Source organism: Acanthisitta chloris, unplaced genomic scaffold, assembly GCF_000695815.1.
Source record: "Acanthisitta chloris isolate BGI_N310 unplaced genomic scaffold, ASM69581v1 scaffold2504, whole genome shotgun sequence".
NCBI lineage: Eukaryota > Metazoa > Chordata > Aves > Passeriformes > Acanthisittidae > Acanthisitta > Acanthisitta chloris.
In genome coordinates, this window is record NW_008668551.1 from 26,568 (window position 1) to 38,159 (window position 11,592).

The window sequence follows — 11,592 nt, forward strand, 5'->3', positions numbered from 1 at the left end:
TTTTTCAAGGCCACCAACTTTGTTGCTGAAAGAAATCATCTATACAACAAGCTGCAGTCCCTATAGCAAAGTAACCCCAATATCAGCACAGCAAATGTGGTGCCTTCTTTCTGCTAGCTGGCATTCAGCTGGCTAGCTTATCAGAATAAATAGTTCTGTGATTATCAGAGCAGCTGAAGGTCAAGATAATACAAAGAAATCAGAAAATAAAGCAGGTTGTCACCCATACACTGGGTGGATATTGGTCCCAGTAAAGGCTCATGAACAGGATGGATTGCAAAGCAGTTACCTGCCTGAAATAAGCTGCCTGGAGATGCTTTGCCTCTCATATAGCATTAGTTCAGGCCATGTGAGAGCCTGATTTTACATGGTGCTGAATGCCCCGAGGCTTAGTTCTCAGCCCCTGGTTGTTCCCACTCATTTCTACAATTCTCTCTCTTGAACTCAGCTGTATTTCAGTTACATCCACAGGAAGAGACATTTTTAGTCATTCGTATGCTTGAGCCTACTGGGAAGGATGAGCTACTTCATTTACAAACCTTGGGCTGACCATGGATGGTATCAATACTGTCTAAAACAGTTGTTTAGTCTGTTTTGCAGGACTTTTTTCTGCTGTCTCTGCTCGGAGGATGTAATGCCTGAGAGCAAGGTCAGCTGAGAATAACACAGCATGAAGGAGTTTGGTTCCAAACATCCAAGCAGAGCTGGGGTAAATCACTGCCCAGCTGGGTCAGCTCCCAGTTGAATGTATCCCTTGTAGAAAGTGGTGAGGGTAGGAGACTCTTAGGAGGTATCTTAAGGGGAATTCCAAACCTCAAGGACTTAATTAAATCTTTAGTTGTAAGGACTTTCTGACTAAAGGCAGTTTGGCACTGACACCCCAAGCTGTAAGTAGATTGCTGAGGCCATAAGCACTTTGGAGAGAATCCAGTTCAGTGTTGGGTCTTTCATTTCACTTCTCCTTAAGGTAACATACAATGTACTAAGGTCTTTTAACCCTGCTCCTGCATCAGCTCAAGAGCTGGGTAGACTCCTGAGAGAAGAATTATGCTGCTTCTTTGATAGCATGGCTGGGAACATGTTTAAAAGGCCAACTGAAAGCTTAAGATTTCAGGACAGTTGTGGAGCTTTCTGCTGGGCTCTGTCTGGAGGGGAAGAGGTCCTTGAAATCTTTAAACTTTGTTCTAATACAAGATTTTCTACATGTCCAGGGCAGCTGACAAGTCCTGTCTGTAACAAAACTACTGTCAGTGTAGTCAAAGCCATGCCATCAACTGGTTAAAGTGGTTGTTGGTCAGAAGGGTCCTGGATATGAAAACTCCTTTAAAAATATAGTATTCTTCTTCCCCTCCAAGAAGTGCCTTTTTACAGAATCTGGCAGGGGCTGGATCCAGCACACTCCAAGTGTCATCATCCAGGGGTTAAAATGGAGCCAGAAAACACACATGATGTGGCTGCCAAGGCAGGATGAGCAAACTAACCTATTTCTGGCTGCAGGGGTTTTCCTCCTGAAGCAATAGGATGGGTGTTGTTTTTCTCAGTTGACACATGGGTGAAAAGAAAACGGGGGGAAAAAATGAAAAGGAATAGGAAGATGAGAAAGAAGTAATAAGAAAATCAGAAATTCTTTCAAGAGACACCTTTGGCAAAATACATTTGTCTGCTCCTAACAGCATCGTTTAAAGGGAGAAGAGGATGCACTTGAAAAGTTGTAAATCTTAATGATGCTCTCCAACTTTGCAACTCTCCTTTAACTCTCCTAACCCTCCTAGTGCACAGATTTCATGGCAGCCTTTCGTCTGAGAAGCAAAGAGGCTTTGCATCTATTCCTGCCCTCCCTCCAGGATGAGAACAGATTGCTCCCAAGCTGTGCCAAGCCCAGAGAGTTGCTATTCCATAGGCCCCTGGGAGAAAACTGATGCTGTGCAGGGCTCAGGGAGAAAATCACGTGTTTGCTGGGAACTCGTGCCTGACATTGCTGGCTGGGAGACCATTAGTGAGGTTATGTAAACAGCCCATGGCTGCCACTCATTAAATAGCAACAGGAAAAAGCAAGGACATTCATATTTCAGCTGCTGCCAAGGGGATCTCATTGTAGAGCACTTGGGGAAAATTGCAGCTGGGAAGGGAAAGAAGAAGTTGCAGCCTGAAGTACAAGTATGTAAAGTCACTCAGTGGATGCAGTGCAGGCAAAACATGTAAAGAGCACACACTGGAGGGTGTTAAATCTTACCCAGCCTCCCCCCAGCTCTCGGCTTGGGTGTGAGGATCATTTTTTGTGCCAATAGACAACAACATGAAGTGCTTTCCCCAAACCTCTGCTCAGACGAGCTGCTTGTTAGAGCATAAATATTCACAAACGTTTTGAGGGCCTCAGCAGCAGCTACAGTCTAAATACTTTAAGGAGGTAAAGGGAGGTTAGATCCAAGTCCAAGACTTCCTGATGAGTTTGTAATTGTATAAGGATAAAACAAAGCCATCAGTCACCAGCTTTGTGCTGAAATGTCTGTGCATTCAGCGACAGCATTCAGCAGCTGTTTGTGGATGTTGTGTTACAAACACAAAACACACCTCTGAACAGAGTGGAAGAAGCTATTTTTTGTTTGTGTAATGATCTGCAAACCTCAGAACAGCTTCATAGGTAACAAACACCACCATGTTGACAGGAAAGGCACGAGCACAGTTTAAACCCAGTCCTTTGAAAAGCACTTTTGGCCCCTCCTTTCTCACACTTTCCCTGGCACAGTGGATGAGGCCTTTGTACTTGTGCTGGTCCGATTCAGCTATTTGCATCCGTGATTTGAGGACATCCATGGGAGTTCCTAAGCCCCAGGCCAGGACTCCAGCAAAACCACCAGAAAGCAGCACAACAAGGAAACCTGCAGGAGAGAGTGAAGGGAGGAGCAGTTCACTTGAGTCTGGTACAGCTACAAGCGTCTCAGATTTGTCAGCCAACTTTGCTAGCTCTCATGTTTTTCAGTTGTTTAATCCAGCTCTTGCAGTCGTGTGTTTCCAGTGATCTCACAGAACACTCATTTCTGCATACCTGACACTTTGGATGCCACACGAACTGGATGTGGTGCAGCCTGGGAACACACACACCCTCATCAGCAGGATCTACCCATTCTTACAATTCCCTGCCCTTTGCTGAATATAACTTATTCAATCATTTCTCAAAGTGGATAGTTGTTTTTTTGGAGCCAAATCACAACTGAAGTGTCTTTATGAGCTGCACCTAGACTTCATTTTCAAGCTCTGGACTGACTCTGGTCTGTGCTCCATGATGATTCCCTGGAGGTTTGTCTATGTTTAGTTTCAAGTTGTATATCCTATGTCTGCATTAACAGGATTTCATGCCCACATGCCAGGCACCAGAGCATGCCCTAAACACCTCTCTGGGAGGAGGAGCAGTAGCTGCTCAGGGACAAGGTTGTGCCCTCACACAGAAGGTGCTGGTACCCACACCTGGGGACCAAAACCAGCCCTGCACACACAGATCAACCCTGTGTGAGGATCAGATCTGGGTGAGGTTTTATAAGCAAGGGAGATGTTTGCTGAGAGCCTGGTTTCCCTCTTAGGGTAGTACTAAATAAGCCATTTTTGCAGGTGATGCCAGATGCTTTGTGATACCTACTTGGTTTGCTTCTCTCAGCTGGTGTGAGCCAGTCACACAGAGAAGTATAGGAAAGGAAATATACTGCAGAAGCAGAGCAATCCCTGCAGAGTAATGCAGAGCAGCCCTTGTAGAGACCTGCAAAACCTTCCTCCTTGGTGATCACCTTCAGGCAGTGCAGAGAGCCTAGGTACTTTGGCTTGGAAACAGGCTGAGATGTGGTGGAAGGATGTGGGTTCCTCTGAGTCTGCATCCGAACTTTAGCCACTTCGCTGGGGTTTGTCAACACAACCTGTAACAGCAGAGGAAGGTATTTTAACCCTTCACATGGAAACAGTGTTTTGATCCCCCTCCTGCAAACTTCTGGGCTCCCAGCTGAAGCCAGGAAGGTCCAGCTTCCTCCCCTTTGCCTCACCATCTCACCCAGCAGCAGCAGGACACACGTGTGAGCTGCACTGGGCAGAGTGGAAGGCAAGGCAGAAATCAACACAGGATATTAAATACCTGTGACTACTTTGCTAAACCAAATAGACATGAAAGGTGGATGTCCTCAGCTGCAGGGAAGCATGCATCAGGGCTCTTGTTTGTGTCTGTGTTTGGAACCAAGATCAGGAAGCACCTAGAAACCTGATCACCTGGGCTGCTCTGTCAGAGGACTGCTGTGGCTGGGCATGCATTTCTGCCCAGCATGCCAGCAGGGTGATGGGGTGAGCTCCACCACAGTCACAGCACCTGTGGATGTTCAGACATGTCCATCACAGACAACCAGCAGGAGGACAAGAGGGCACAGACTCAAGCTCTGCCAGGGGAGGATTAGGTTGGATATTAGGAAGAGATTTTTTACAGAGAGAGTGCTCAGGCATTGGAATGTGCTGCCCAGGGAGGTGGTGGATTCACCACCCCTGGAGGTTTTCAAGCTGAGACTGGATGTGGCACTTAGTGCCATGGGCTAGTGACCACGGTAGGGTTGGACTTGATGATCTTCGAGGTCTCTTCCAACCTGGTTGATTTCCTTGTAGGAAACTGCTCCTGGATTCAGCCTCACCTCCCTGTCCCAGGATCATGCATATTTGCCAGGCAGCATCGCTTCTCAGTGGTGCCCTGTTGAGTTTGGAGTCCTGGCAAGGCAATGCTGTGCCCATTTCTGCAGTGATACTATGCCAGGCTTGTGCAGCTGCTGTGGTAGCACCAACCTGTGCCTTAACTCACTGAGTTATGTCTTTCTTAACCTAAACACACCATCAGAGCCACTTGGGGAGTTCACTGCTCGTGTTGTTTTTGCTTCCTCATTCTCTATTTGCTGCCAAGATCCATGTCATTTTAATAGCATGTTCTTAAGTGTTTTGGAGCTCTAAACCAGCTCTGGCACGAGCTGCCCAGCAGGACTCAGCCACAGCAGAGCTGAGCAGTGAGGGGACAGCAGGGGCAGAGCATGACCTCCCCTGCAAAAACAACTCCCCTGGGCTCATTGCAGGCTCCCCTGTGGCCTCCCAGACCAAAAACATTCCCTGCTCTTCCATCCTCCTATGTTTGTGAACAAGATCTCTTGTTGTGTTTTCCCTTTTGGCTGTTTACCTACCCGGACAGCACCAGCAGCACCTCCAGCAAGGGAAACATCCAGCTTGGATGGCTTTGCATCTGCAGCCCCATATCGCAGCTTGCAGATGGTACAGAGGAAGTTTTTGTATGTGCCAAAGGAAACAGAAGAAACCACTGATACAGCAAGGACTGATGCAGACACGCCTTTGTAAAATCCCCAAACCTGGTGCGAAACAGAGGACAAAGATCATTTTTAGGAGTGAATGGCATGGGAAAGAATCTGTTCAAAAGCACTGACTGTGCATTGCCGAGCCAAAACTTGACTCCCATCTTACAGCTCATCAGCAAAGATAAATTTCAGTCTGACCCCTCTCCCAGAAAACAGTTGTGTATAACTGTTATTATAGGTTGAGGACGTTGGGGCTGTTCAGCCTGGAGAAGAGAAGGTTGTGTGGAGAACTCAGGGCACCTTCCAGGAGCTGAAGGGGCTCCAGGGATCTGTGTTAGGAGCTGCAGGGACAGGACAAGGGACAATGGGGACAAATTGAAAGAGGGAAATTTAGGCTAGATATTAGGAAAAACGTTTTTCCCTGTGAGGGTGGTGAGACGCTGTCCCAGGTAGCCCAGGGAGGCTGTGGCTGCCCCAACCCTGGCAGTGTTCACAGCCAGGTTGGCTGAGCCTTGAGCAACCTGCTCTGGTGGGAGGTGTCCCTGCCCAGGGCAGGGGTTGGGACTGGATGATCTGTAAGGTCTATTCCAACCCTAAAATTCCATGATTCTATAACTGCTGCCCATCCATACTGACAGAGGCAGCTCTGCTTCCCTGAACCAGCATCCACAACTGGTATCAGCAGTTCTGATTCTGAGGTACCTACCTTTTCTGTCCTATATGTTTCCTGAACGCAGTGCCAAAACCCTTTGTAATGCTTCTCAGTCTGAATTCTCACCTGGGAACACAGGAGCAACTTTTAAATGCAGGTACCAGATTAAAAAATTAATAAATCAACAAATGCTATAGCAGCAAAACAGATAATTGCCTATAAAATAGCATCACCAAACAATCTAATTTTTTTGTGAAAGAGAAAACAACACAACTGAATACAGTGAAATATGTAGATGCAACAAAGATAAAGCATTGTCACGGGACTAGTTTTCTGAATAGGAGGAGGAGGAAAGCAAAAGGGCCTATTTGGTTTTGTTCTATATTCAAGAAATAAAGCCCCAACAAGTACCTTCACTGTGTCCAGTGGATAACCCACAGCTGTGCTTAGACCACCTGAAACAGAGAATGTATAGGAGATGGTTAACAGTACATCACAAGAGACTGTTCTCACCCATCACAGAAGACCACTGGGGAACAGCAGAAAATGCAGCTTCAGAGCTGTGCTTGGCACCAGACATCTCTTGAGTTCCAGTGGTGATGCTTGAACCAAGAATGACAGAGAAAAACATGCAGATTTCTCTGTGTGACCAAGGCAGCTTCAGAGCATCATGGGAAAATTCCCAGGAGGAATAACCCCATGATGCAAGGTGGGACAGGGAGAAACTCTGCTCTGCTCCAGGAAGGTTGAAGGGATATCAGGCTGGTTTTGTTTCCCCTCTTGGCTTAGGCAGTAAAATATATTTGGACTATGGCCAAACACCCTCAGGTGCAATGCATCCCCACTCACACAAGAGAGTCTCTGGAGAAATTTTGGTTCTCTATGCTTGACTTGGAAATGTTAAGGAATAAAAGCAGCAGTCACAAGGATATCTATAAAAGAGGGATGATCCACACACATTACAGGTTCTTGACAATCTGTCTTGAAGACAGGAGAGGTGCTCCTGCTGCCTCCAGGGACTGACATGTCCTGGCTGAAGCTTGCAAAGTACATCCACAGCCCTGGGTGAGGAATTTATAGGGCATTCAGGTCCACAGCACCATGCTGGACTAAGCCTCTGAAATGAATTTCCTAGGTGCACCAAGCACTGCTGCAAAATCAGAGCAAGGAGTGAAAGCACAGGTATGTTGGAGCCCTGGCAGACTGGTGTGATGCCAGCACACAGCACAACCAGCAGCACTGCTCTGCAGGGAAACCACCCTCCTGCTGCTGCTCAGGGCTCAGCAGGATTTGGGGGCAGCAAGGAATTAGGTCTAAGTGTCTGCAAAGCCAACAGCTCCCCTGAGTGCCAGCTGACAACACTGACAGCGTGTCCAGCATTGCTGGGGGAGGGGAGTCAATCCTCCATCAACACCCAGGCTCACTCCAAGTCCTTAAAATAGCCACTGGAGTTGGAAACGTCTTAATCCTAGGAGACAAAGTTACTGGCTTAATGGCATGTAAGGGGAGCTAAAGAGCTCCAACATGGATTTGTCTTGTTTGCAGTAAGAAATGGATCCACCCTCTGCCTGCCCTCACCTCCCTGCGTTTCTCAGCTCTGATCTAAATGTTGGCAGATACAGCAGGTGCTGAAGGTGCTGTCCAGCCAACTTCCTCCCAGTACATCAACTGCCCAATCATCTGGGAGAAAATCAGGCTGAGGAACGATGGAGCTGTATCCACACGAGTTATTTTGACAGAGATCAAGTTCATACAAGTGCTGGATGAGCCCTTTAGGGAGCCAGGCAGTCAGAGATACTAGGCACAACTAGCTGCTGACAGGTTGGAAAATGCCTGTCATTGAGTCCTTCTTTAAAAAAAAAAGAAAGAAACAAGCTGCTTAAATACATATTTAGTTTCTGTGGGCATGTTCACCTATGATTGCACGGCTGCTTGGGAGCTCTGGAAAGCTATGTTTTGGAAAAAAGAAGCAGCTGCTGCTTTTAGTGACTGGGAAACAATCCCAAAGTGCATTACTCAGAAGAAAACAACCAACCACCTCTTGCTTGCAGAAGAATGAGGACTGATCTTCAAAAATCTCTACCCAATCTGACACCAGATAAACAGCAATGAAGAGGAAAACTGGGCTAAGAAACCAACTCCTGTGTTTCAAAACTAAAATGAGATCAGGCTGTAAGAGAGATGCCGAGGGGGAATACACAGGTGGCTTGAAGGAACAATGCCTTTGGTCCAGGCAGAGTGACAGCACACAAAGCCACCTGGGGACACCCTGGCTGTCTCAGTTCCTGGCCATTGGCCAGAGTAAACGTGGGCACTGCCAGCCGGGGTACAGCAGCACATATGTCAATGCCAGTGCTGACCTCAGAACTGCAGTCCCCTGGCCCCAGCAGCCCATCCCAGCTGGAGGATCTGGCATCACACTGGTTTCAGAATTCCTGAGCCTTAGAGGCAGTGCCAAGGGCTGAGCAGATACTGGTGGCACAGGAGCACCATGTGCCTTGCATGGCTAAGTCCTGCCTTCCTCCACCAGCTCAGGAAGGTAGGAGTCTTGGCTCATACAGATCACATACCAAGGCTGATTTGGGTCAGTGTTTAACAAGAACTGACCTCCTGTCTGGAGAAATCACCCTGTTCACACATTAAGATTCAAGAACAGCAGCATAGCAGGTTGCTCCAAAACAACCTGTTTCCCACTGCTTCTCAGTCCTAAGGGCTCCCAATCAACTTGGTTCCAGCAAGGACCAAACATCTCCACTTGGCAGGAGACCATAAAGGTAAATTTTTCACTGCTCCCACTAAAGATGTGATTCCCCAATGTGCTAGTTTGAGCTGAAGTAGAGTTAACTTTCTTCACAGAGGCTAGTATGGGGTTATGTTTGGGTTTTGTGCAGAACACAGGGTTGATAATGCAGAGATGTTTTTGTTGTTGCTGAGCAGAGCTTACACAGAGCCAAGGCCTTTGCTGCTTTCTGTACTGCCACGCTGGCAAGGAAGTTGGGGGTGCATGGGAGATTGGGAGGAGACACAGCTGGGACAGGTGACCCAACCTGACCAAAGGGATATTCCATACCATATGACATCATGCTCAGTACATAAGGGTGGAGGAAGAAGGAGGAAGGGGGAACATCTGGAGTGATGTCGTCTGTCTTCCCAAGGAACCGTTACGCGTGATGGGCTCTGCTCTCCTGGAGATGGCTAAACACCTCCTGTCTGTGGGAAGCAGTGAATTAATTCCTTGTTTTGCTTTGCTTGTGTGTGCAGCTTTTGCTTCCTCTATTAAACTGCCTTTACCTCAACCCCTGAGTTTTTGTAGCTTTTACCCTTCTGATTCTCTCCCCCATCCCATTGGTGGGGCAGTGAGTGAGTGGCTGCATGGTTCTTGGCTGCTGCTGGGGTTAAACCACGACACCCCAAACCTCCCAACAACTACAGCCTGCCATGAACTGCACTCCTTAGGAGTCAAAGCACCCTGGGCAGTTGTCAGAGCTTAGCAGCTCAGCCAAGTCTATCAAAGGTTGAGGAAGAAGTGCTCTGCACACTGTCACACGATATAAATAGCCTGGGATGAAGATAGCCTGACCCACAGATGCCCTGTTTGCACAGCAGAATCGAAGAAGGCCAGCAATGTATAGCATGCATACAGCACAGGGTTCCTGTGGGACTCCTGCTGAGTAACATTGCATCAGCTGTGACAAAAATAAAGAGCAAAACCAGGTGAATGACCTTTTTTTGAGTTTAATGAATCATTTTTATGCCTACTTTATCAGAGATGTTCTCAGGTGTGGTGCACACGTTGCAGCATCCTCTACACACACACACAGACTGCAGATACAAAAGGGATTACTCAGTCTCTTCACAAATCAGGTCACTCTGACCAGGCAATTCAAACAAGGAGAGATGCTGGTAGGGTGGCCACTACAATGACAATCACCAGAGAGCAAACAGCAGCTCTGTGGAGCTCCAAGCTGTTGGCAAACCCTTGGCTGAGAGACCCCAGGAAGAAGCAGGGATCATTGTCCATACACTGCATAGGTAGACAGCAACTTCCAAAGACCTTTGCTTTGTGAAGAGTTGGGAACATAAGTGCTCCATACCCTAAACCAGCTGAGCTTAGTTCAGTAACATGACTCTGGCAGTGGCCAGCAGGAGCTTTAGCTGTAAGGACAAAGAGACAGCATGTCCTTTCTGTAGGGAGACTATTTTATCATCTGTGACCTCACAGTTGTGGAAAAGCTCAGGCATGCTGCAGACCCTGCTGCTCTACCACTGCTGGATGAACCTCAGCTTCCCCTTTCCAAATCTTAACACCTGACACCAGAGTCAAATCATCTCCCAGTCATCAACAGCCCTAATAGTCAATACCTATCCCCTGCCATGGCCCAGGCTGCTGCTGTAGCAGGGCTAGAAAACATGAAAGGGATGATAGGAAAATTCAAGTTGGAGGAGACCTTGGGATGCCTCTAGTCCAACCTTCTGCTCAGCTTTACCGGCCAGGAAGGACTTCCTTACAGATGAGCTGCTTTCTAAAACATCCAGCCATGTTTGGTGGTTACTGAAAGTCTCCACATGTTCATCTCATGCTTTTTTTTCATCTGGAGTCACAGCAGACCACTATTTCCTGGGCTGAAGATGCTGAGCTTATCCCTTGGCCACAGAAGCCATAGCCCAGAGGAGATGCCCAACATTTGTGCAGGTGCCTGAGCAGTCTGAGGGTGGATCATTACATGGAATTTGTTGAAGACATGCTTTCGCCAAAACACTCTGAAAACAGACCAAGGTCACAAGAATGTTATTTACTAAACAGAATCTCTGTTATTTTTTATGTTGCCTCTTGAGTTGCTTGATGCTCTTCCAGCTGGGTTGGTAGCCTCCTTAGGAATATGAAAACTGCTTCAGCTCTAACAAACATAAGCCACAAAATAAGCTCAGCACCAAAAACATCCCAGTTCTTGCAGGAAAGCTGTCCCACCACAGAAGGTGCCCTGTGTCAGGGTAGGGATGATGACCCTGAAGTCCTGCCTAGGTATCTCACACATGTCTATGTGCAAGATTCCAGCAGGGAACAGCCTGCCAGGAAACACCTCTGTCTCCCAGTGAGAAGTGCATTATCCCTTCTAGAAAACCCTGGAGCCCAGCACAGATGACAGGATGGAAAATCCTGTTCTCTGACACCCTGGGGTCAGTAAAGTACCTTCAAACAAGCAAAGACTTTTCTGGTCCCAGCTGGATCTCCCCAACCTGCATCCCCTCAGGCTGAGCCTGTGTCCAGGGCACCCATGGGAGATGCTTGCTGCATGACTGGGCAGCACATGATGCTGGGCAGGGGAGCACCACACCAACCACAGCTCTGCATGGGAGCCAGGGCAGAGTGCCGAGGTGAATGGCCATGTTGAAACTGTGTTTTCAGCTCTCCATGTTCCCTTGCAAAAGAAGTTTGTCCTTAAGTGGCCTGTCTCCAACTATGCCAAAAAACCAAGGGAGTCCAAGCAACAAATGCAATCATCTCTGCCCCACCACGAACATGAAGTCTCAGAGGAGGTTTGGTGAATCCCTCTGGGATGGACCTCCCTTTGCCAGCCCCAGCACAGGGCTCCCTTCTCCACAGGGTGCTCTGAATCA

The 11,592-nt window shown here is 47.8% G+C and overlaps 1 protein-coding gene across 1 annotated transcript in view; it reads right to left on the minus strand.

Moving 5' to 3' along the window:
• Nucleotides 1-2,592: 2,592 nt before the first annotated feature.
• SLC25A47 (solute carrier family 25, member 47) overlaps nucleotides 2,593-11,592 on the minus strand; it is a 10,170-nt gene continuing 1,170 nt past the window's right edge. Inside the window, exons 2-6 of the mRNA XM_009072926.1 lie at nucleotides 6,385-6,428; nucleotides 6,028-6,099; nucleotides 5,193-5,375; nucleotides 3,635-3,905; nucleotides 2,593-2,879 (exon numbers count right to left, since the gene is read on the minus strand). Of these exons, the coding sequence (XP_009071174.1) occupies nucleotides 2,593-2,879; nucleotides 3,635-3,905; nucleotides 5,193-5,375; nucleotides 6,028-6,099; nucleotides 6,385-6,428 (857 nt within the window). The remainder of the gene's footprint in view (nucleotides 2,880-3,634; nucleotides 3,906-5,192; nucleotides 5,376-6,027; nucleotides 6,100-6,384; nucleotides 6,429-11,592) is intronic.